The sequence below is a fragment of the Penicillium paradoxum genome (genome assembly GCF_028828445.1).
Source record: "Penicillium paradoxum strain IBT 22861 chromosome Unknown utg000007l_segment0_segment0, whole genome shotgun sequence".
Taxonomy (NCBI): Eukaryota; Fungi; Ascomycota; class Eurotiomycetes; order Eurotiales; family Aspergillaceae; genus Penicillium; species Penicillium paradoxum.
The window spans coordinates 2209256-2233716 of record NW_026643185.1 but is presented as its reverse complement, the minus strand read 5'-3'; the positions used below and the strand labels follow the sequence as shown (position 1 = coordinate 2233716).

The following is a 24461-nucleotide window of genomic DNA, read 5'->3' as shown; positions in this document are numbered from 1 at the left end:
CGACAAAAGCGACCGTGCACACTTAGATCTGTTTTGCAGAACTCTTGTGTCTGCTGTTCCCAACATGCCGGGTGTGGAAGTGATGGAGCCATCGGAGGATTCGCAAGCAGTTGAACGGCCTCTCCTGAGGTCTCACAAGACACTCCCTCGGCGGGGTGTAATTGTTCCTAGCATCGAGATCGTTCAACCGGTCTCCCCAGATCCAAATGGAAAACTCACTGCGACGCCCGCGCCTCCCTTGACTCCTCCGGGTGCAGGCCCAGAAGAAGCCGTGGTTGACGAAAGAACACCTCAGAAGATGGAACCATCCCTCTCCGACCTTCCAGCATCTGAAATGCTGACTCCTCGCCGTCCTTCTAAGCCTCCGACTCCCGATGTGACACCTCCTCGAACAGACTCGAATAAGCGACCCACCCTAAACCAGTTCAGTTATTTCTCATCCTCGTCTCGAGCCGATTCATTTCAGACAGCTTTGGAGAGTATCTCATCTGAAGATATGGACACTCCGGGTCGCATGTCTCAGATTGCGAAGCCAGCCAGACAAAGGATACAGCCATCAAAGCCAAACGCCTCAAATGGATATCATTCACAATTTGCAAATACAAAGTTGCCACCATCTGCTTCTCAACAAAGCGATGCAGGATACGATGGATTCAAGTCTTTTGATGGGGATTGGGCCGCAAGCCTGGTCGATGGGTCGCCAACGCCGTTAGCTGGCAAGCGAAACACTACACATAACCACACCCAATTAGCCCATCAACCAGAAATTACCGCGCTAGACATCGAGCAACTAAATTCTTCGTTGATGCGGGAAAAAGCACTGCGAGACCGCGTGAATGGCAATCAAGTCAAAGCAAGTCCCTCGATGGAGCAGTTCCGTGAGAATATTGGGTGGCCGTCACCAAAGGGTCCGGCCAGGTCGGCTGGATCCGATGCTCGTCCTTTGTCAGTCATCTCTTCGACATCCACCGTCGAGGCTATGATAATCGACTCTCCTAGACAAACTCGACGAATGCTTCGGCATACCGAAAAGAGAAGCTCCCTCCGGTCTGTCAGCTCTCCCATCACAAGATCCGAGCGCACATCTTATGATTCACAAACACAACATCGTCTGATTCACAAGGACGCTCGGATCTCTGATCAGGATTGTCGAGGCAGATCATCAGAGATATCATTCTCGACGCAGAGAAGCAACAGTGCAATGCAGCCCAAAATCGAAACCATCAATGTAGTGGTCATACCCGAGAGAACCTCGTCCCTTAAGTCCCGACCTAACAGCCATGCTTTTTCCAAACCGGATTCTCGGCGATCAAGCCGTTCAACGGCACCGCGGCAAACCAAGCAATCCGATTCAATGTCGATAAGATCTCAAAATGATTCGAAGATTCGGCCCATGGAACGTCCTTTCATACCACAGCGAAGCTCGTCACTATCGGCGCCGACAAGTCGGAACAATTCTCGCACGACTTCTATCACATCCAACAGTCTGCGAAGTCGACCCATGGAACATCCTGTCATAACACGGCGAAGCTCCTCGCTTTCTGCACCAACGAGCCGAAATAATTCTCGCGCGACGTCTCTCACTTCCGATAGTCTGCGCAGCCACAATCTAGCCATGGACCAGGAGATGCAAAAGGGTCTCGAGAATCAGCCTCTGTCTCCACCTCGCCACAATATTTTGGCTTCGCCTAACCGTCATGATTCACTCGAGATACCAAGTATCCTCTTTTGTGCCTCCAATAGTGATATGGTAACGCTGCGTCCACCTTCATTGCCTTTTACCCAAGGGTCGGTTCCTTCGTATTCTCCTGGACCTGTCGAAATTCAAGAGGCTACTGCCGTCAGCCTGTTCTCACACAACAACCGATCACTGTTGCTTGTTGATCCTAGGGTGCAGGCTCCCAGACGCTCTCTCCAAGCGCTTGAAATTCCCAATGGCTCCCCTCGCATACCTGTCAATAATTTGACGAAAGTCGACTCTCCTTTGAGGAACCCCCGTCCTCCACCCAAACCCCCCGTTGGTAAACCCCTTCCTCCAATTCCCTTGCAGGACGCCCAAGATGAAAACAAAGGCCTTGGTCGACGATGGGGCTCCGTTCGTCGTCCCTGGAGCTCACGTCCTCGGTCAGATTCTTTCAACAGTCTAGCACGATCATGCTCCATGAAATCGGCGAAGAACCGAACCGCAGGCATGGAAATGGACAGTCGTCTGCATCCATTTTGGCGACCGCGCGGGTTCTGGGAAGACATACCCGGGTCACCAGAGAAGGAACCCTCGCCAACGCGGCAACCTTCTCCACGACACGATGAATCCTGGATTGTCAACAACTCTCTAGGCCTGCCCCAGCGGCGCATTGCCTTCCAAGGTCCACCTGCTCTGGCCCACCGGGGCCCGGAAATGAAGCGTTTGCTCAATGGAATGACCAGTAACGGTAGTTTGGTTGACCAAGGCATGTTCCGAAGTGGATCTCCACTCACCCCGACTCACTTCCGGACTCTCTCTCGCTGGGGACTTCACCTGCAGTCAATCTCGTGGCGCAATATGCGAAATCGTCTGCGACGGGCGCGTCAGCGACGCGACGAGAGAAAACGGGCTATGCGAAGGGAAACTCTCAAGCAAAGTATCGGTGGCCCTGTCTACATAGCGTCGAGCGCTAGTCCTACGGCCGGAGTGGCCATGATATGATTGAATGTGTTATGCCCATATTTAAATGATTGGATATGTTTCACGAATTTCAAACACTCACCCGACGATTTTACGATGCATCTGGGAATCATTTCCCCTGTTTTTCTTTTGGTTTACACAATTTTTTTGATGCCCTGATACGATCTATTGATATGAGATCTATGATGATTACGAAACATGAGCCCATGATGATTCCATTGTTCCTTTCCTGCTTTATTCCAGCTTTTGTTGGCTTTTTTGAGATGTATCATACGCTTTCTGTCTGGCATATGTATCGATCTTCCAGCCTGATTGTCAGTTCAGGCCTCAATCGGAGAGCTACCTATCCCTTGCCTTTCGTGTAACACAAGATGGTCCATGAAGCAATCCTTTCGGCTGCGTACTGGATGTAGAAGAGTACATATGTAGTTATGGATGCGTAGATTCGATGTACAGAATACTGTGGTATATCTATATGTCGAAACCTACGATCGCATTTTCGACCTTGACTTGCATTAAGTAGTTTTATATTCGGATAAAAAAGCTTAGAATACTTTGCATTAGAGGTATATATCGGACTTGAAGACACATCCAGCGCATCTATACCCCGTAGACATCAATGCCTACCGCCCCAATAGACATTCCCACTTCCCCGACCTCTCTTCCCACGCCCCCGCACACTCGACCGGCCCCGGATAGCCATAGATCCATACTCCATCTCGCGCTCCACCCGTTGTCTCGACCTCTCCGCCGATTCCTCTCCCTGGGCCGCGTCAGAGTCCGGCGCATCCACTACTGACTGTACTGCTTTCTCACGACTGCGCTTGAGCATCGCCTCCCAGGTCGGCGGATCGAGGAAGGGCTGTGGCGGCATAGAGAACGAGACTTCGAAGCGCGGCGGCTTGTAATCTTCTTCTTCTTCATCTTCACTTGGGCTTTTGTTACGTGCCCTTGAATCCGTAGGTTTAATTCTCTTGCTGGCGACCTCTTCGTGAGATCGTTTGATGCATGTCCCTGCGGGCCTGGCGCTGGGATTGAGAACTTTGGATACTCTGGTTGAACTAGAGATTGGCACAATGGCGCGTTTATGTGTGATGATAAGAGGCCGGGATTTCTTGGGCGTTGATGAAGCCATAACCACATGTACATGTACGGAGTAGTTAAGGTGGAATGGGAGACGTCGAGACGGGGCTGATAAGTGGGCTTATCTTATCGGACAACCCAAAAGGGCAGGTTATGTTGCCTGTGAACATAAATCAGTTCTTAGATTTGCTACGGAGGATTTCCCAATGTGCAGATACGAATATGTCCCAGTTGAGAATACAATCAGAATCCCACCGGCGTCTGTGGACGCTCCCGGGAATATTTTCACCGGCGCTGGCGCAGAGTGATCTTCAGCCCGAAGTTGGGTACATAGAACTCCTCGAATGAAAGTGAGCCTGTCAACGGACCGGATGACGAGTCGGGCAGGAGGATGTCATAGCGACTGAGGATATGCGCGAATGCGAGTTTCATGAGCGCGCTGGCCATCCATCGTCCAGGACTACAAACACGGGTTAAAGTCAGCCGATGCAGTGTGGACGGTTGGATTTGAAACATGAACGCGAGGGAAAAAAAAACAAAAACAAAAGGGAGGGGAGAAAAACTTACCAGGCATGCGCGCCCATGCCAAAAACCAAATAGTCAGGACTCAGGTCGACCAGTCGAGAATCCTTGCGCCCAGCCGCTGCATGCTTGATGAACCGGAACCCATCGAAGGTGTCTGGGTTCACATAGTACTCGTTGGAGCGCTGGATGATTCCACTTGGGACGGCAACGTGGGAGCCCTGCTTGAGTGTGATACCTGTTTATGGCATGGACTTGGTCAATATGTTCTTTGGTGTGTGCTTGCTAGAACAAACCGTTGGAAAATTTGAGGTCACTGATGCAGACCCGGTGGGCTGAGACTATGCATTCGCATTTGCTGCATTAGCTATGTACATCGCCCAGGGGTTGATATGGTGACGTACGGGCTGATGGGGGATGTAGCCGTTGGCACTCCTTCAAGAAGCTGTCCATCCGGACCATTCCATCACAGGCTGCAACGGTTGGACCCATTTTGGAGAAAAACATATCAATCTCCTCGCGCAGGGGTGTAATGTACTCGGGTCTTCGGGCTAGCTCGGTCAGGGCGCCGTATAGCCCCTGATTGGGGGTTAAATCAGTACATGAATGATGGTTTTGTTCACTCACATAAGACGTGGTGTAAATGAAGGCGAATTGCAGAAGTAAGATCTCGCCTATCACCTCTGTGTATGTCCACCTGTCTCGAAGCATACACGCTTCATACATCCAACGAAAGATCTCAATCTTTAGATTGTTTTAGCACCAGTCTGGGCAACAAACACAAAAGACATACCGGCTTGTCCGATTCATCGATCTTGGTCTCACCGGGAGTTCGAGTTCCGTTCTCACTAAATATCTCGGCGTGATACTCTGCTGCACGTGCATCGAAGTGTTTGAGTAAAATCTTACGCGAGGCGTTCATATCCCAATTAGTCCCGAGGGTAGCGAGACGACTGACCAACCCCCCAATGTATCTATGATTTTGTTAGTCCCAACGATTTAGTCAACGCAACATGCACTCACCCTTTCAAGCATTCCGGAACAAGAAATTGTAAGCGAGCGGTCACTATCATCCCCAAAATGTGATCCTTGGCAGCCTTGAGATATTCCTCATCCTGGGAAAGCCGCGAGCCGACAAGAGCAAAACTGCCACTGCGAGCTACGATCGAATATGCCAAATCAAAACAGCCAATGTTGCATTCTAATCCAGCATCAGCAATGACCTTCGCGATAAACTAGTACTCACCCTCGCCGCTAAAGTCTAGAGTTTTCAGGTGGGAGACAATCGCCTGGTTCATCGAAGGCATATACCGATGCAGGTTCTTAGAAACCGTAGCACGAATCACGCCAGGCGTAGTTTTGGCAATTTTGGGCCATCCTCCTTTGGGAAAATAGCCAGGCATGACATGAGAGACCTGAAGCAGCTGTAGCGTATCTGCTAGTTAACAAATGCATAAGCAAAGAACCCAAAAAGACAATGCCCACCTGATCAACCCACGGCTCAGGCGAGACCAGTGAGTTTCGTTTATTTTTCAACTCTTCGATCAACTTCGGCTGGCATAGAATAACCTGACCAAAGCGAAATGTCCGTGGAATCTCGAATAAGCCGTTGGTGAATTGCTCATAGCCCCGTTTTATAATTGCCGGCCCATCCACGACAAATTTATACTGCTGGTATAGGATCGAGAGATAGTCTTTGCGCGCTGGGAAAGAGACGTGATTCTGCCGGCCCATATCTTAATATCTTGACTTTGTACTTTGGTCATTCGTCACCAGAGTCAAAGAGGAATGGGGGAGATCACCAACATTGGCCAGGCGAGATGAAGTCACAGCTAAAGCGGCTGCAACCACAAAGCAAAATATAGAGATAAATAGACATAGCACCATGGTTGAAACACGAAGATTCAGTTCCTCGCTCCAATTGAGGGTATATAGGAAACTCATCATTTGTCGAAGATAGGAAAGCGAGGAATGAGGTGAGGATTGTATTGACAGACAAAGAGACCAGCGGTGATCGAGTTTAAGTAGCTTTCGCCTATAATTGCAATGGAAGAGACCAATATTGAGCTGATTGATTACGCGGAGCAAATCCGGGCTTGCAAAAAGATGCGACAAAGAATAATTCGGTGTGATATACGTACATGCAGAATGTACTTGCTGCCTCCATAGGTTGTTGTTCCTATATCTGCCTCTATAGCTTGCTTGTTGAAGCCTGTGATTAGTTGCTCTCTCCAAAGACCACGAAATTCTCTAGCTCACTTGCTTTTCCCTTCCAGCGCTTGGTGGACGAATTCTTTAATCAATTGTACCGAGTCTACATCCACCAAGGGTCGCTCATCTGGCCTCCATTCCATCTCATCACATCTTACAGCAGAGACAGGGCTATAGTGACAGCCCAGGTATATATGCATGTATCACATAGGCCTATCGCCCATTGAGGCAGGTGATCGACACTCGCATCAAAGAGGGATCACGCTAGTCATGCTCTTATTCCGTTGTCTCCGAGGCCTCGATATTGTCCCAATACTCCTTCACGAAAATCAAACTCGCATGACTAGAGAAACGGTTGGGGCCCAACATAGCATCATATTGATAGAGATATAAATCGAGGACATCGTACAGAGGATTCGTAAATATAGACGGACACAGAACAAAACAAACTCGCCAAGAGGTATCAGCGATCGAATGTGGTATAATGATACAAGCACGCAAGCCACGCCGGCAAAAGGGAGAAAGAGAGCCCAACAATAACGCCAGGAGAATATTAGGCAAAGGCCAAAATTTAAGCAATGCCCTGAGGTTCCATTCCGCCCATAGTTGAGTATGAATAAGGCAGGTCTACCAGACCGTCAAGCAGCCAGTTCAACGGATCAAAGACTTCGTAGTTTGGTTCAACGAGACCGCTTGGAAGACCACTGGGTTGGGTTGTGGGTGTTTGAATCCCAAGAGTAGCCTGGGACAATAGAGGTGCCGGGGCAAGGCTTGGATCATTCCCGGAGATTCCAGGGGTGGCTGTAGCTGGGTGTAGAGGCCCAACGGACGAAGCGACCGAAGAATCAGCCGCCGAGTCAGGGTTTGTTGGATTTTTCAAATAGGCTAAATGTCAAAAAAATTAGAGAGTGTTCTCAAAATCATGGAAATGATACTGACCTTCAAGGTTTCGGTCCTTTGTCCGGGCATCTTCCCGCCAACGCCACACAGAGTCAAAAAGTAAAGACATACTCATCCGGCAGCGTACTTTGAGCCGCAGAGAGTCATCAAGATCGGTACCGTTGGTAGACCGTTGAGTGGCTCCTCCCAGTCTCCACATCTGGGCCAAGACTTCAGCAAGGCGCTCGGGAAGATCATTACTGGACGCCGAAACTCCTCGGATGGCCCAGATTGTACGGTTGAATAGGTGTTTGGTGTAGTCCATGTCTATGTGGGAGGCGAAGAAGCTTTTGCATAGCTTCAGCAGGGTGCAGCCGGCGGCTACCATCATCTGATAAACATAGTACGGGGTGTAAGACAGGACTGGGCCGACCTCAGTCTCGAGGTTTAAGACAACTTCGAGGAACGTTGTCGTTGCGACATAGAGTGATGAGACGCGCTCGCGATAATTCTTTGCACTCGGCTCGTCAAAGAAGGCCGAAAGATGCAAATGGAGGTTTCCGGCATGAAGGAACAAGTTCGTGATACCTGGTTTCTGTTAGTTCGCGTCCGTATTAGATTCCAGACCACCGGGGAAAAGCATACAGTCATTCTGCTGCTTGAGTTCTTCTTCTAACTCCTCAAAGTCTCTGGAGAGAAAAGAAATCATTGTGGAACGTTCATGATCACTAGTCAAACCAACAGGATCGCGTCGGTTTGTGTAAAGTGCTCTAGTGATCCTGTCACAAAACTTCTCAATCTCCAATCTTCGCCTGATATCTTCTGGAAGCTTGAAGCTAGGGTCTAGTGAATCGCTCGAGGACAATGTCCAGTCATAAAGAGTGGATGATGGCTGTCCATAGCCGGTGGAAACTCTGCGAAGAAAACATAAGTCACACGCAAATGAAAATCGATACTCGATTTTTACATACCTTTGAGCAACAATATTGCAAATGGCCCATGTTCGCACCTTGTCTCTCAACTCATCCTCCATAAGTTCTACTCGGAACTTACTAAAGTCTTGCGCGTAAGACGGCCGGTGGAGACCAAGCTGCATCGCAACCTGTACCATCATTCCACACAACATGAACGTTGGATCGGTTGAGGTACTGCTTGTGGGGAACGGCCATGAGCATAGTAAAGCGAGCGCCTTGACAACATGATAGCTTTGGGGGATATCTGCCAAAGTGCTCCAGACAAGCCGGCTGACAGGACCAGCAAGAGAATTTAACAGATTAGAATCGCCCTGATAGCGTCGTGCGCCGACACTGATGATTGTCCAAAAGAGTAATGAAGAGGAATTATAATAGTCGTCGGGCGACTGCTTTCGATCCAAAAACGGGAGGAAAGGGTGGTAATATGTGAAAAATCTTGACAAGGAACAAAAGTTAGATCATTCGTTAACAAGACTCGGCAGAGCCAAGGACTCACAAATTGAACAGTTCCGCCACTTTCTCGGGACCAATCATGACATCTTCAATTCGTTTGATTTGTGCGCCGTTCCTCATAAAATTGGTACTGTCGAAGCCCGAACGCAGGTCCAAGAGGGACGCAACAGCTTCTTGCGATCCCATGTACTGATCGGCGGACATGGCGGATGGAGTTTGGTAGACCGCAGGACTGACTTGATTCGATTCTTGCTTGGGAGTCAATTGTCCTCCTGACAATGTTTGCTGCTGTTGAGACATTCCAGGGACATGTTGGCCAGTGGCAATCTGCTTCCGGAGCTCCATTATCTCCCTCTCCATCTCCGCATTGCGGCTGCGCTTGCCAACACGTTTGAAATTTGACTCGATTTTACAATCAAGCCTCAGTCGACGGCATCGCGAACAATCGCTCCATGGATCCTGAATGACGTCGCATCGAAGCTGTCGCAACCCGAACATTGTTAGCCAACGCACGGGCAAAAAAAAAAAAAAAAAAACTTTGCAGCAACTTTGCTAGACCTACCTTCTGCTGCCGACACTCATTGCAAGCGCGCTTCACGGGTTGGCGTCTCTTCTCCTCCCGCGCATCGTTGTCGTCCATATCCTCGATACTTCCCGGGAACTGTCCATCCCCGCAATGGTCATATTGCGTTTGCGACCATGCACGCCATCGGCGGCAACTGAGACAGGCAATTGATTTGCGCCCGCCATTACGGGATTTATGCCAGCAGAAGCATTATCGGTGCTCTGAATCGGTTCAGAAGGTTGGGCTTGACCCTCTCCAATGCCACTTGATCGCCCGAGAGAAGCCAGGCTGAATGACGTTTTTCCTGGTCGAGATCTAAGTTCCCGTCGGATTCACAGACACACACGCAGGTTGGGCGTGTATCTGATTGGTGCGGTTTGGTTCAAGCCTTCTGTTTCTTCTTGTCTTCTTAATCTCTCTCTCTCTCCGAACAATACCGTTTGCGACTTTCTTGACCGGTGAGCGCACCTTCCCGGAGTCCGATGAGTCAGCGCAGAGGGGCATGTCACATGACTGAGATAGCTCCACTTGATCACGTGCTAGGTCCGTCTTCCCGCACGTGACTATCGTTCTACATTTAGCAAGTGCTCTATTTTTTGATACTCTTTTATTCCACAGGGACAACAGTACAAGCATATGAAAGAATGCTAGAGCGATAATAGGAACCTTTGTACGGAGTACAACACGTATGAGATCATGATCATCAGGCTGTTGGGGGCCACATTCCCAGGCAGTGCAACCGCGCCTGGCTTCGCCCTGTGGTGTGTATCCCTCGACCAATATGTGAGCTTCTTCACAATGATCGGAATAGAAACGGATACGAACGACGGTCATCATTCACTAGAAGCTTAATTACTTCCAAGATTCTATTCGCAGAGGTTTAGCGAACGTGCTTTGGCTCTGGAACTAGTGGCAATCGTCGTCATTGGCTCCCCGCCCATCTTGGGGGCTATGGAAGGTCTGCCTTGTAACCCGATGCTCTGACTTGTCTTTGTCTGGTTGCTCAGGCGAAGAGACCGCTGTCAGATATCTCACATAGTATCTATTCATCTCAAAATGATATAAATGGACCGTCATCACCCCTAATCTTAACCAATTTCCAAAGACGTACGGCTATTGACCATCAACATGGGTCTATCAACAGACAATAAGTCCAACGAGACACCTGAACAATCCGAAGTCACCGGCAAATCACCCAGTGAACAACCTCCTTTGTATTCGGCTGAGCAAGCCGAGCAACCTCCTCTACAACTACCCCGACTAAACCTTACCCCTACAAGTTCCTCAACATTTATCACCCGCGACCAGTGTCTTGCGCATCTCAAATTTTTGGCTGTGCTCGCAGATCTGCGGGATACCATCTCTAGTGATGATGGGCTCTTTGGGATCCAGGATGCCGAAGCTGATAGATTCCCGGATTCACTAAACGAAGCACGGGCTCGTATTCGCGAGAAACGTTGGGCCGTTTATACGGCACGTGCGGTCGAGAGATATACTAAGTGGTGGTCTGTCGGTCTCCCCCGATCAAGACCAATGGCGACTATCAACGACCTAGAGTACTTTGGTTATGAGAACATCCTCGATTGTGAGACTCGAGTTGCATGGAGCACGGAAAACCTGCCCCCGCTAGGTAAGTGCATTGATTGCACAAACAAACTTCATGGCTAATAGTACTTCTCAGACATTTTGATGGTCTGGCATGCCCATTCATTGAATCCCAGAAGCTTCCTTGAAGACTGCATTCGATATGGCAAGCTGAGCACCTGGCAAACAGGGTTCCCATGGGCCATCATCGACCGCTGCATCGATAACCGCACGTTAGAGTATAGAGTCTCCGAACAAGCCCGGCGGCTATTCGAGGAGAAATTGAACTTCAAGTGGAACAACCTTGATGGCCCACCGACCAAGGAAGTCCACTGCCCGTGCTGCAACAACGTGAATGCGGTGCCGTGGACAGAAGCTCATTTTGGAGCAACCATTGGAAACGCTTTCAGATTTGGCAACGGCTACGCCGATAATTCCTTTGAGGTAAAATGCGTTCGCTGTGAACACACCATCGACCATGGCCGGCTGAAGGTGGCCAAATTCCGAAAAGATCTCGCAGCAACTCTATACGGAAACCTTCCCATGCCCGGGACCTTGACCAATCTGCAAGGAATCCCCGAGGGCCCAAGTGTCAAGATCAATCACCGGGCCCTCCAATTCAATATGTTCCCCACACGCATCGTCCAGGCCGCCGGCGAGAACTTGATGCAACACACCGACGGCCGAGTGGACTGGTGTCAAAACATCACCCAGCTCAAGCAGCAACTCGAAGTCAAGCTCCGCGATAGAAAAGTCCTGACGCACGCACGTGGTATCTACGTGAGTAGGACCAAGCCCGCCGAGAGAATCCACTTCCGACGAATGATGTCTCGATACTGGGACAATCTGGATCCCTTCGCATTAGACCTCGTGGGCGCTGTGATCCGCCAAGGCACCTTCATAGACAAAATGGACCAAATCGACTGGCTGCACTCACCAACAGTCTTCGACACCATGAACCGACTCATCAAAAAGTACGAAGTCTTCTTCCGAATCATGATGGAAAACCCAAGAGACATGGCCGTGCCCACCCTAGACGTCGACCTTGCCTGGCACACACACCAACTCAGCCCCTCCCAATACTACACATACAGCACGTCTCAACCAGCAGCCAACGGCATCCGCATCTTCATCGACCACGACGACAAAGTCGACGAAGGAAAACTCTCCGACGGCTTCGCCTGGACTAGCAAAATGTACCGCCGTGCCACCAACGGCGGCATATACAGCGAATGCACTTGCTGGTACTGCGAAGCAACACGAACACCCGACCTGTATGACCGACTCATCACCGTTGGCTCAGCCTCTCGCGCCCGCGAGGCTGCAGACCTCTTGCACGATCGCCCCGATATCTCGTCCGACCCTAACAAGAACCCGCATATCTCTTCCCACAACGCCGTCCGACCAACGAACCTGTACGACCCGAATGACCGATCCAGTTCTCTGCAGTTTTTGCGTCTTCAGAGCAACTACCAGAAAGCTGCTCGACGTGCGGAGAAACGTGGTCGGCAACGCTCTGGCTCGAGATCTTCGGGCTCGGATGTTACTCCTTACTATATGCCGTATGCGTTTGGTTTCCCCATCGTGGTGCCGTATTATGCGCCCTATATGGCGGATCCTTCGGTGAACTCGGATGTGTACGCATGTAACCCTGGCTGCATGAATACGACTGCAGGGGCAGTTGGGAATTGTTGTGCCGGCACGTGTGGTAAGTTCTTTACACTCTTCTAGAAGTATTTGGGCTGACCTTGGATTTTTTCAAAAGGTGGTGGCGCAGCTGCTGGTAGTTGCGCAGGAGGGAGTGGGAATGGAGGGTGTGGTAAGTCTCTATATGACTGTAGTCTAACTGCAACTTTGAGATGGATGCTGATTGTCTATATATAGCATCCAGTGGTGGCTGTGGAGGATCTGGAGATGGAGGAGGTAGGTTCCTCTCGCCCTCAACTGGTTAAATCACACACTGACTTGGTTATATAGGCGGCGGCGGCGGTTGTGGAGGAGGGGGTGGTGGTGACGGAGGGGGAGGTGGTGGTGGAGGGGGCTGCGGTGGCGGCGGCGGTGGTTGTTAGGTTAGTCTGATACCCCCTTTTGTTCTTTCTTTATTCCTTCTTTCAGCTTGTTGGCTTGATGAATTGCTTGATTGCTTGGTGAATTGGCTACGCGAGTGATGTAGCTGGCTCATAGTTTTTTATACTGTCCATATATGAAAGTAATGATGATTTTTCTTACAATCCTCTCCATAATCTTTTATTTTGTGTGTTCAAATGATGTTTTCGATGCTATTACATACTCTAATATACAGTGTTGATACCCCGTGACATCCCCAAATGGAAGGTACAAATATACCTAGGTACCTAGGTAGACTTCGGATTATCGCCTCTTCTCTTACGTACCTATGTATGGAGTACATAAATGTACTGAATACCATTTCATCCAAAGATCTCCCACAAAAAGCGCTTACAGGCGGGATGTTGAATACCTCGATCAGCCACACATTGGCATCCTCTTCTGACCCATACGACCCTCAGAAACGCTCTTTCTCCCAAATGCCAATCTCTCAAACCCTCAATGCCTTCTTCTCGACCATTAACCACCATGTTTCTTATAAACTCGCCCCATAGGAGCCCCAACTCTTCTAGACATTCATCGTCATCGCGCGATCAACAGAACACATCCCACTCTGATCACCGCTTCTGTTTCAACCATGATCATAATTAGAAACTCGTTGCCGATCTGATATATATGTAATTTTCACAGAAAACAAGTAATCGCACTATTACACTGTAGTGGGGGGTTCCCTCGCTTGTAGTGTGGACACTTATGGTAATGCGCGAAGAAGCAAGGAGGCGGCCTCTCGAGAGTGACAGGCTTAGCATATGCAGGGAGTGACCCTGTTCCACCGCATGGTTAGTGTGACGAAAATTCTATTCGAGATGGTCTGAGGGCTGGATTAAAATCCGGCTCTGGTTGTTTTTTTTTTTGTGAAGAATCTTGATCAACAATGTCTTTCTTCCATTGGTATACATGATAGATATCTAAAGGGTAATAACAAGACTAATAGATCTAAATGCCAGCACAAGGAAGTCATATAGTTTCATGATATATTCATTGTATGCCCCGTCCAAGGGTCAATTGACTTCCATAAGAGAGATCATAGGCGGGAGAGAGATAGAGGGTTAGGCAAGAAGGGAGAAAAAGAATGGACGAGATACACATGTGAGAAAATGGGCGGATCGTAGAATTTGTGGGTTTGGTATATATGTGCGGAGAGGCCAGAAACAGACAAAGACAAACGAGACATAAGAGAACATGAGAATGTCATGCCCCTTTGGAGGTGAGTACGGGTGGGAGTGGGGGATGGATATGCGCCGGCCATACAGAGTAGGCCATTTATAGAGGTTTCCTGAATAAACAGTGGCAAGACGAAACAGAATAAAATAAGCACAAAGCGGGCCAAAGACACATGGTTGATACATGGGATCTCAAAAGGTGGAAAGAAAAGGTCCCGAGAATTGTGAGACACTTCGTTGGTAGAAAAAAAGAACTTTGAAGCATTATTGAACATAAGCTCTCCTCCAGCTGGAGTGATTGTAAAACATGTAAACAAGAAGGGTTCAAAAAAAGAATTCGCTCAAGCTCGTACATGAGATCGTGAAGGGGTCATCATTCGGCAGAAATAGGCCGATTAGACCAAGAAAAGAAGATAGCTCGGGGGAAGAAGGAAGGAAGGAGGGGAAGGGAGGGGAGATAGGCGGGCTGCTAGAAAATTTACTCCTCCATGCGCCCAAAGACACCGTCATCGTCGTCATCAGGTGGTGCTGAGCGGTTACCAAAGTCCACATCGGCGTTGCGGCGCTGACGGGATTTCTGGGCATCGTCACCACCAGTCCGCACCTCACGCTCGTCCGATACCTTGTATGACAGCGACGGGTTGAGGGACCTGGACAAGAAGATGTTGACTTCCGAGTCTCGACGGGCAGCCTCATCTGTGCGGCGCGACAGAGGGGAGTGGAGACCCTGGTTGCTCGGGTGGCTGCTCGAGTCTAAGTAGCGCGCGGGCAGTGGAGGCACCGGTGGCACGTCGGGTGTCATGGACACAGGGCCTGTACGCGGGGTGCCGAAATTGCACAGGCCGATGGCCGCGGCAAGATCCGCCTCGTCATCCTCGTGTAACCGGGTATCCGCAGTCGAAGGACGGGTGTCAATGCTCGAGTGACGGAAGTGGGAGAAGGTAGGCGAGTGCAGCGATGCACTGTCGTTGTACGAGCTCGAGGGAATGGATTGGTAGGAGCGAGAAAAACCGGAGGCATTACTGACACTGGGGCGCTTGGTCCACTGTGCTGGCACGCCGGACATCTCGAAGTCGTCATCTTCCTCGGAATCCATCGGGGGCGGCGTGGTTTCGGCGGAACTAATCCCGTCTCGCATTTCTGACAGGGCATCCGGCGATCCAGACGACAATTCCGATTCCAATTCGGCAGACTCATCGGGTGGATCGTCGTGATTCATGGTGACCAGAACGGAGGCGGCCTCCAGCAGCTGAACCTGCTGGTGCTTGGAGATGAGGAGTTTCGAAGTTACGGCCCATGCTGGATCATGTTCCCACCTAAGATACGACGAAAAATAGACATGTCAATCAAATGTTGCCGACAGGGGTGAAGAGCGAAAAAAAGGGGAAGGCAAGTGAAGGGGACCACGAGGGCGATCTGCAGAGCTGATATGATGCATAGTCCCGATCGAGCCAGGGGAGGACGGCCGAGCGGTAAGGAGGAGAGGGAATACACACATATGCTTGGACAGGCAACTGCCATGCTTGTATCCTTTCCCGCAGCGATCGCACCGAATGGCCGCCGAAGCACGCTTTCCATCGGTCTTGAGTTGGGCACCTTCACTGGCTCGGCGGTTCCGGTTCTTCAGCTTGCCATCAGACTGGTCCGATGCCGGAGACTCCTTTCGGGCGACCGGTGATTCCTGACTGGCACCGTTGATGCTTCGAGAAAGATAGGAGCTGAAGCCAGACACATTCCCGACAGATCCAGATTCCAGTCCCTTGCGGCCTGCGAGGCTACGGCGGTGCGCACCCATAGGGAGCGAGGTGGATTCCCCGCCCTCCATGGAGGCGGCAACTGCCGCGGCAGCATTGACAGCGGCGGTGGTCACACTCTTTCGGCGAGTTACACGGTGGTTTGGATTGAGAGCACCCAGGGAGATGGAGTGCGTGTGATTCCGCTGGCTGGGGTTCGGAAGAGGGCGCGACATGGATAATTCCTGTGCACAGCCAAAGGGGGCCCAACATTAGTATTGGCAAGAAAATCAAAAGTGACCAAGCAGCAATGCTAATCACATACCTTGAATGAGGCCATAGTGATAAGAATTGAGAGGAAGCTTCCAATGGGATTGACAACCCTCTAGAACACGAGTTGCCCTCAATTCAGAGAAGCCGGTGGAACGAGGCGGAGTTTCGGGCCCGGGATGTGGTGATTGAATGGATGAGAGCAATGAATGCAAGAAGCAAAGGTCAGAGAGAGAAGAGGAAATAAAAAAAAAAAGTGAAGGGAATCCAAAAAAAGAAAGGTGGAAGGGGGGAAAAAAAGAGGAGAAAGAAGGAGAAAGAGTCAGGGCCGGTATGAGCCAAAATCGCTCAGGTTTGCGGGGGCCTTTCCCTTTGAGCATGCGGGGGGGCGCCAGCGATCACCGGTCACACATACAAAGTTCGGTATTTTTTTTTTTATATTTTTTTTAGTCCAGATGGTGAAGGATGGCTATTTCCCTATATTATTGTCTACTATCCCCTCTTATTGCAAAGGGATTTCCCCGATATACCCTCTATGGGTGAGGGTGAGAGTGTGTCGCAATGCGTGATGCGATAGTAGTGGATCCACAGTTATCCGAGAGACATACGCTGTGTTTCTAATGGCGAATACTTGCTTTCTACCTAGGTACTCTTAGGGCATTGGGAGTTGCCCGGATGGCGTTCCGTACAGGGGAAGGGTCTGCGCCCTGGTTAGAAAAGCGTAGTCCCATGGGTTCAGACTTAGCTATATAAAAGAGACCATATTCCCTTCCTTACTCCAATACTTCCAATCCGGCTTTTCTTCAGATACAAAAATAAAAACCCAAAAAGAATAATAAATAAAAAATCAAATCACCAGTTGCCTGACGATCAACCAGGGTCACAAGATGGGCCAGTTGGACTCCATAGGCAAGTACCAATCAAGTCACTGGGTTCACACCCGGGCCATGACGATTGTGTATCGATAGGAGATGACCGAACCTGAACCAGCGACTTGGAAAGTACCAGTTTCCCATGTATCGACCAGATCACCTGCATGGCCATCGACCGGTCTAGCACTTGGTTTACGGTGGGTCTGGTGGAGCCAATGATGTCATGTGCTGGGCTTAGTCAATGGCATCACCTGATACCGACTCCGTACTCATGATGCAAATCATTCGATATCAAATCCTGGCGAAGAAGTTCAACCTCTTCTGTGGCAAAGGGCTCGCTGTGGCTTATTACTCCGTCTCGGGCGACAATCAGGGCAGCGCTCACCATCTGGGTGCATTCCTCCGATCCAGGTCGCGCCATCTGGCACGCTAACGCCTGCAGGAGAGGATCATTACTCCGAGCGTCACACTACCTTTTTGCGCACGAGCACACGGAATTATTTTTGGCGTCTACAATTGTAGGCCTTGGGCCACGCTCCCCCTCTTTTCCCCCCTGATCGTTCTATTTTCTATTTGATTGGATTTCCGTTACATATTTTTTTTCAGTGCTGTGTTTTGGGCTGGTTTCTGGCACATTCCCGAGGTTCCTGGCCCGTCAGTCTTGACCTGCGGCTGAGACACCGGTCTTTGTTAGTACCCAAGATATCATTGGGCTAGGAGGCTGGGAGTGTTCAAAGCTATCGGGAGCTATCAGAGAGCTATTTCAATAACTATCTTCTGCCATTAGTCCACAGTGCGTCCACAATGCGTCCACAAATAGTCCCATCTGCCCCATTTGGTGGTTTTGGGGTCTCCCATGACGTGGTCGGACCTCCAGGGCTGAAAGGCGGAGGTGATGATATTACCTAATCTCCAGCCAAACAATGCAAACAGAGTTTCTGATAAACAAAAAAATCATGATAAAGATCAGAGCGCAACAGCCTCACGTAATAGGCCAATTCAAGACTCAATCATACAGAGACTCTGAACGACATCCAATCCTCTCACCTGGGAACTATACAGGAACTCCGATTCTGCCCTCACTAAAAAAAAAAAAAAAAACCTCCCCACTACGGAGTACAAACCGCAACAATGCTTCATTCCCGCCTACGACCCCTCCCCCGCCGCAACTATCCCACCAACACCCCCAGCGCCCCAACACCGGAATTCCAAAACGAAGATGTCGCCGAGATAGAAGAGTCCCCCGAAGACCTCTTCGGGGCATTCCTCCCCCACCTCTTCCCAGATGACGCACCTTCCTTCCACGGCGACCCAGGCCAACACCTCCTCTACAGCTCCCCCTCTACGGCGACCTCGACATCATGGTCCCCAGCTACCCCAGCTCAAGCGAGAAACGCTCCGAAGAAATCGCCGCCGGCCAAGCCAAGCCCGACGGCTCCGTGAACCAAGTCGACGAGGGCCGCAAGCTCTTCGCGCATTTCCTCTGGAGCGCCGCAATGGTCGTAGCCGAGGGTGTCGAAGAAGCCGATACGCCAACAGCACCGGGCACCGAAACAACAGCCCAGAAAGAGGCAAGAGAGCTATGGAGCATCAAAGGCGAGAGTGTGCTGGAATTGGGCGCTGGTAAGTGCGGTGCAATCTCGAGATATTGAAAAAAAAGTCTAATATATGCAGGCGCCGCGCTCCCTTCTGTTATTTGCGCCCTGGCTAATGCTTCGGTTGTGGCTGCGACGGATCATCCTTCCTCGCCTGCTTTGAGTGGTGCGATTACTTTTAATATTGAGCATAATGTGGCGAAGCGCGCGCCTCCGGTGTCTGGGTCGGTGTCGATGCATCCGCATGAATGGGGTGTGTTGACTGATTCATTCTCGGTGGCGAATAAGGGGGCGTTCACGCGGATTGTGGCGGCGGATTGTTTCTGGATGCGCTCGCAGCATGAGAACCTTGCGCGCACGATGCAGTGGTTCCTTTCGCCGGGTGGGAAGGTGTGGGTTGTTGCTGGGTTCCACACTGGCCGTACGATTGTTGCTGGGTTCTTCGAGACTGCGCTTGAGAATGGATTCGTTGTGGAGACGATCTTTGAGAGGGACTTGGTTGAGAGATTGGAGGATGGGGGTGAGATTCGGAGGGAGTGGGCTCCGTTCAGGGAAGGGGAAGGAGTAGAGAATCAGAAGAGGTGGTGTGTTGTTGCGGTTCTGAAGAGGAAAGGGGAGTAAAGAGAGTGACGCATTATGGTTATGATGGAGGGTGCATTTTTTTTTCCCCGGAGCGATATCCCATTTTCTTTGCATGATGAGCATATAGATGAGTTGACGTTGAGATGAGATAGAATCTAGTATATTCAATATATTATGTCTATACAAAACGTATTTGCTATCTACAACTCCACATATGCCGGAGAGCATCGAGATCTTCACTCAAGCATCATCCCCAAGCCTCTGGAAACAAACAGTACACACTCCCTGTCCCTCCTGCCCTCCAAATCGGAACCGGGGATACTCCACACGACCCCAAACCGCCAACCGATCCCCACTCGTCCGATCCCCAGTAAACCAATGCACCAGCTCCTCCTCCGTCCAGTTACAAGTAGTAACAATCAAAAACCCACCGCGCCGCACCAACCGCCGCGCGATATCCGGATACCGCTCACAGACACGAGTAGTCTTCGCATCATCCGACAACGAGACAGCATCGAAAGTCCCCTTATCAAGCACAATATCAAACCCACCCTGCTGGTAAGGGAACCAAGGAAGCGAGTTCTCAGAAGGCGAAGCCTCAAGACCCGTCTCCGAAAGAACAGCCTTCGAACCCAGGATATCCCACTCCTCAAACCGAATAGGAACATCCTGCACGGCCATCTTCGACCCACCCTCTACCTCATCTTCAGAGTCCTCCTCATCTTCCGAATCACTCCGATAAGCCGAATGTCCTTTCACACGCTGCAACTCCCTCGCCAGCTCGACACTCTGCCGCGAGTAATCAACGCCAACAAGAGGCCCCGCATATCCACCCCGCTTCTTGAGCAGTGCGAGCATGCTCCCATTGCCCGTTCCAAGATCCAGGACACTCGGTTGGCGGGCCGTGTCTTTGTGCGTGTTACGCGGCGACAAGGGGAAGGACTTGCGCGTGAGGAAGTGCAGGACTTTTTGCGGGGCGTTGTGCTCCGAGAACCAGGATGTGCCGGGATCATCTTCATCGTTTAGATCGGATGCGGCGGATGCAGCATCGTCATCTTCTTGTTCTGACCCGTTGGCATTGTCGGGAGTCTCGTGCGAGATGTGGGCTAGTGTGCGGGCGTAGTAGGATTCCCAACTATGTTTCGATTGTTAGATTTTTTTGGCCCGGGAATTGCCTTGAGGAGATTCCTTTAAAGAGGGAATGAGGATTTGGGGTTCAATTGGTAATTCCATCCGTTATTGCAGTGGATTATCTCGGTATATAGCACTCGTGGAGGGGTAGAAACGCGGGGTTGATCAACGCGCGACTCTCCTGACAGAGGAGGACGGTGTAGCTCAAGAGGATACATACTAGTCTTTTGTTCCCAGCTCGCTGGGCGAGAGGTATGCAGGGTGAGAATCTTCAGTCATTGTTGTGAACGTAGGACTGGATGTTCAAGGGAAAATTTATGGTTGGAGGTGAGGGGACTTATCGTTATCTTATCAACATCACTGCCCTGACCACTATAACTACAAGTATGCACTGAGACTAAAGTCCGTTGGAGACTTTGACGTTTAATATTGATCTCTATTATGAGAATGCGCTGAGGGGGTATTTATCATGCCGTCTTTCACCTATAAAGCATACCAGAAGGTCCACGAAAAACCAGGCAGCTTCATCACAAATGGGTGCTTAACACATATTAAGCCAAAACGAGTCCAAAAAAGAACAAGGCTCTGGTTGTGTGGCAAGATGGAAAGACAGAAGTCACAGACGAAAAAAAAGGAGCAATAAAGCGAGAGTTTGTGAGACCGAGGCCAGATCAAACTGAGAGAGCCTCAAAGAGATGGGGTACCCTCGATAATAGTACAGGTACCGGACCATGTGAAAGAAAGCAGTTTCCAATTCCCTTTCATTCGAGGCCAGGTTTTGGTATCAAATTTTCTCCTTTTTAGGAGACTCGAGACGCCAAGGAGGGAAAGGAGACAGGAGTTCAATAAACAAGGGAGCTGGCAAGACCCCGTAGGTTCAAACGACAAGAATATGCATTAAGTATGCAGGTTGAAGAGGGGGGAAATGGCGATGAGCGACAACAAAGCCCGCTTTGGTCATGAGTATCATCAAGCCAGTCATCTGATTGAGATGAGTGGAAGAAATTAATAAGTAAGAGCAGAAAACCGGCATCGACACTTCCCGTGGCACAAGAGCCTCCGGATGTGCGGGTGCGATAAATCTTTCCAAATCAGAATAAACGCAATGGGAGAAAATGTATCTGGTCATGGGATCGTTTCAAAGCCCTGGTCTTCGAGGACACAGAGGCGGAGATCACAGAAATTCATCAATGGATCTCAGAATCAGGGACTCGCCGCCAGATGGAGGCGAGCGAGGATCTGCCGGTTCGGTGGCAAACTGCATGGCATGAGGTATGGGAGGGGGAGAAAGAGCTGCGGAGCGATCAATTCGGTGGAATGACGATGGCCCTAAAGGTGGTGAAAGGAATTCGTTTGTCCTCGGAGAGAACAAACTACTGTTGGCATCTGGCATATCGCGTACGAACACATGGGTCTGAACGAGCGGATCGCAGCTACTGACACTGCGTGTCAGCCCTCGTGGCCGACCCGAGGCAGGTTCTACAGACTGGAACTTCTGTCGGAAGGGAAGAGGCCGGGGGGACAGACTCCGCTTAGGCGAATAAGACTTGAATTTGGAATAGGTGTTGCCATTGCCGCTCGTCGTGGGACGCATCGAGGTTGTCTCTGGGATGGACAGGCAGCTCGTTGATGGTGCCTGGGACAGTCCGCGGAAGGGTGATCTGCCTGATTCGTGTGGTGCTGGGCGCTCTGATCGCGCCACTTGGGGTTCGGAGCTTCGTCGGCCAGTTTGGACAAACCACTCCTGGGGTGGAGGTTTGGATGTGGATCCTCGCAACAATTTAGAGCGGAAGTCCGTAAGCTGGTAGATAAGACTCATGTTTGGGCCTACCCACTGGCTGCGGCCCTTGACCGCTTCATACATTGAATTGAAATCCAAATGTCTGTGTTTATACAGCCCATAGGCAATGACCAGCGAGGCTGAGCGGCTGGCACCCAGTTGACAATGTACCAGGACTTTCTTTCCTTCGGTGATTCGGTCATCGATGAGTTCACAAAGTGGAAGAAGGTCCTCGAGGATTTCCGAGTTGTGGTCCCAACCGACATGAATATACTCCGGTGTTGAGATAGTAGGACTCGAGACTGTAGGTGTTCCTGATTCGGAATCTGAGGGCTGGAATTCCCAGGCGGACTTGAAGGACAATTCTGAAGTTGCAGTCTGGGGATCGCCACGAGAAAAGCGTTTGGAGGCCACCGAAGCATTCCGCCACGTGCTCATCACTGTATCGTTCCTTTCCCCTTTGTTGACAGTAAACGGGTTGGCTACTTCTTTGGCGACGTTGATGACCACATCGAACTTGGACGCCTCCTCTGCTGTTGGTTCCAGATACAAGTAAACACCTGAGTCGTGAATCCGGATAGGTCCATCTGGATAGCCTCGATCCTTCTTGCGGGTCGACTCGCGCGAGTCCAGATGATCATCCTCTTCTTCTAGCCCAGGGAGAACGCGCCGAGAGAAACCGGATCCGACATCCGGTACCAAAGTGATAGGAGAAGCAGCATCCTCAGAAGATACGCCAGACAGATGGCGCGCACCATGGTGTGACATTGGTCGAGGTAATTGCATACCTCCCTGTGGCGCAAACGAGGGCGACGAAACTGATGCAAGTGATGGCGCTGCAAGTGATGGTGATGACTCTGCATGGCGCAGAGATGGAGTTGGGGGCACTACATCGGTGGCGATACTAGCGAACGATTGTTTGAATGTGGGGGTCTGGATAGTGAGATTGGCGGGGCGGCGCCTCGTGCCTTTGGACGGGATCGACACGGGCGATGATGGAGTATCAAAGTGGTGTTTTGAAGTTTCCACCAGTGATGCCGTGGCAATAGGTGGACGAGACTGAGAGGAAGGCATTCGTAATGACAAGTTCTTCAGATTACGTGCCCGCCGATTTGGAGAGTCTGGGCGCCCATTGTGAGGGTTCGGCAGACGCGGTTCACCGACAGGCGCAAGGCGGGGAGCCAGTTCCACGGGCCGTGTGGAAGGCATATACTTTGGATATGAGACCGGCATTGCTGATGGAGATTCTGGAGACGAGCTGGGAGAGATGTCACCTCCGCCGGGCGAATCAAAGGGCGAGATCGTTGTGGTCGGGGAAGACTCGGTGGAGCCCGAGGTCATTGATGACACACTTTGGCGATGAGGTGAAGGAAGTAGGTGTGTATTGACAGGGACATGCGTTGGGTATTGAAGAGGATGGATGTCTTCCTCTTTGTATCGCGGAAGAGGACCACCAAACACCGACATGAAAGACGGAAATGAGTCCGGGAAGGACGGTGGACTCGTTTGCACTGGCATTGTTCGAGGGGCGGGACGGACACTTTGAAAGGCGCTTTCCCTTTCAACCCAGCTCTAGTCTGACGTGTTTCAGAGAGACTAGAATGGCATTCGGATCCAAGATGCACTTGCTACCGGCGCAAATGGTCTCTATAGGACAGAGCATGAGCTTTGAATCTAGGGCGGTAACTGCTATGCAAGGGTTGGGGGCTAATGATCCGGGCGATCATGCAAATCACAAGGGGAAAAGCATTCAGATGCACGATGCTTATGAAGGAGTGGGACCTAGGAACGAGAGAAGATAGGAAAGGACCACATACCAGATACGTAGCGCGGGGATATGCCTCTCTCTCTCTCTTTTTTTCGTTCTCCTTGCAAGAGATATATGTATGAAGGAATGACAATTTACCCAAGACCCAAGATCCTCTCATCTAAGGTCAAAGGAATCCAAAAAAAAAAAAAAAAGGGTATTGAGTAGAAGGTGGGGGTGTGTGTTGACTATAGAGTCCAAGTTCCTCCGGGGAACCAGGAATGTGAGCAAAGGAGAGTGAAAGGAATCAACGTCAAAAGAAAGAGAAAGAAGAAGGGAAGTCGAAAGAGCAAGAGAGAGAGAGAGAGAAGAAAAAAAGAAAAAGAAAGACCGTTTTGGAGGCTTTGTGTTTTGATTCGAGATCTCCGATTGTACATACAATACCATACACGTACTGGCCCAATCAGCCCGTCTGCTCTAATTTTAGCCGCCCTGCCATGGACGTCGGCGTCAAACGCACCGAAA

General features: G+C 50.5%; 8 protein-coding genes across 8 annotated transcripts; 3 read left to right on the top strand and 5 right to left on the bottom strand.

Moving 5' to 3' along the window:
• Nucleotides 1-64: 64 nt before the first annotated feature.
• N7457_008386 (uncharacterized protein) lies at nt 65-2686 on the top strand (the record flags this gene model as incomplete). Its single annotated transcript, XM_057179429.1, has 1 exon — nt 65-2686. The coding sequence occupies one exon, from the start codon at nt 65-67 to the stop codon at nt 2684-2686; it is 2622 nt and encodes an 873-aa protein (XP_057027815.1).
• Nucleotides 2687-4033: 1347 nt separating this feature from the next.
• N7457_008385 (cytochrome P450) lies at nt 4034-6004 on the bottom strand (the record flags this gene model as incomplete). Its single annotated transcript, XM_057179428.1, has 9 exons — nt 4034-4208; nt 4316-4508; nt 4567-4611; nt 4675-4849; nt 4898-5014; nt 5064-5244; nt 5294-5471; nt 5517-5694; nt 5756-6004. The coding sequence occupies 9 exons, from the start codon at nt 6002-6004 to the stop codon at nt 4034-4036; spliced, it is 1491 nt and encodes a 496-aa protein (XP_057027814.1).
• Nucleotides 6005-7052: 1048 nt separating this feature from the next.
• On the bottom strand, nt 7053-9427 carry N7457_008384 (putative C6 transcription factor (Leu3); the record flags this gene model as incomplete). Its single annotated transcript, XM_057179427.1, has 6 exons — nt 7053-7366; nt 7421-7948; nt 8006-8274; nt 8332-8769; nt 8831-9267; nt 9350-9427. The coding sequence occupies 6 exons, from the start codon at nt 9425-9427 to the stop codon at nt 7053-7055; spliced, it is 2064 nt and encodes a 687-aa protein (XP_057027813.1).
• A 1053-nt stretch (nt 9428-10480) lies between these two features.
• Nucleotides 10481-13005, top strand: N7457_008383 (uncharacterized protein; the record flags this gene model as incomplete). Its single annotated transcript, XM_057179426.1, has 3 exons — nt 10481-10982; nt 11034-12644; nt 12914-13005. The coding sequence occupies 3 exons, from the start codon at nt 10481-10483 to the stop codon at nt 13003-13005; spliced, it is 2205 nt and encodes a 734-aa protein (XP_057027812.1).
• Nucleotides 13006-14704: 1699 nt separating this feature from the next.
• Nucleotides 14705-16299, bottom strand: N7457_008382 (putative C2H2 finger domain protein; the record flags this gene model as incomplete). Its single annotated transcript, XM_057179425.1, has 3 exons — nt 14705-15542; nt 15777-16204; nt 16285-16299. The coding sequence occupies 3 exons, from the start codon at nt 16297-16299 to the stop codon at nt 14705-14707; spliced, it is 1281 nt and encodes a 426-aa protein (XP_057027811.1).
• A 1933-nt stretch (nt 16300-18232) lies between these two features.
• N7457_008381 (putative nicotinamide N-methyltransferase) lies at nt 18233-19317 on the top strand (the record flags this gene model as incomplete). Its single annotated transcript, XM_057179424.1, has 3 exons — nt 18233-18391; nt 18436-18724; nt 18776-19317. 3 exons carry the CDS (start codon nt 18233-18235, stop codon nt 19315-19317), a joined length of 990 nt encoding a protein of 329 aa, XP_057027810.1.
• A 201-nt stretch (nt 19318-19518) lies between these two features.
• N7457_008380 (putative S-adenosylmethionine-dependent methyltransferase) lies at nt 19519-20688 on the bottom strand (the record flags this gene model as incomplete). The annotated part of the gene is made up of 2 exons (XM_057179423.1): nt 19519-20413; nt 20630-20688. The coding sequence occupies 2 exons, from the start codon at nt 20686-20688 to the stop codon at nt 19519-19521; spliced, it is 954 nt and encodes a 317-aa protein (XP_057027809.1).
• Nucleotides 20689-21583: 895 nt separating this feature from the next.
• dspD (putative protein-tyrosine phosphatase) lies at nt 21584-23707 on the bottom strand (the record flags this gene model as incomplete). The annotated part of the gene is made up of 1 exon (XM_057179422.1): nt 21584-23707. One exon carries the CDS (start codon nt 23705-23707, stop codon nt 21584-21586), a length of 2124 nt encoding a protein of 707 aa, XP_057027808.1.
• Nucleotides 23708-24461: the final 754 nt, after the last annotated feature.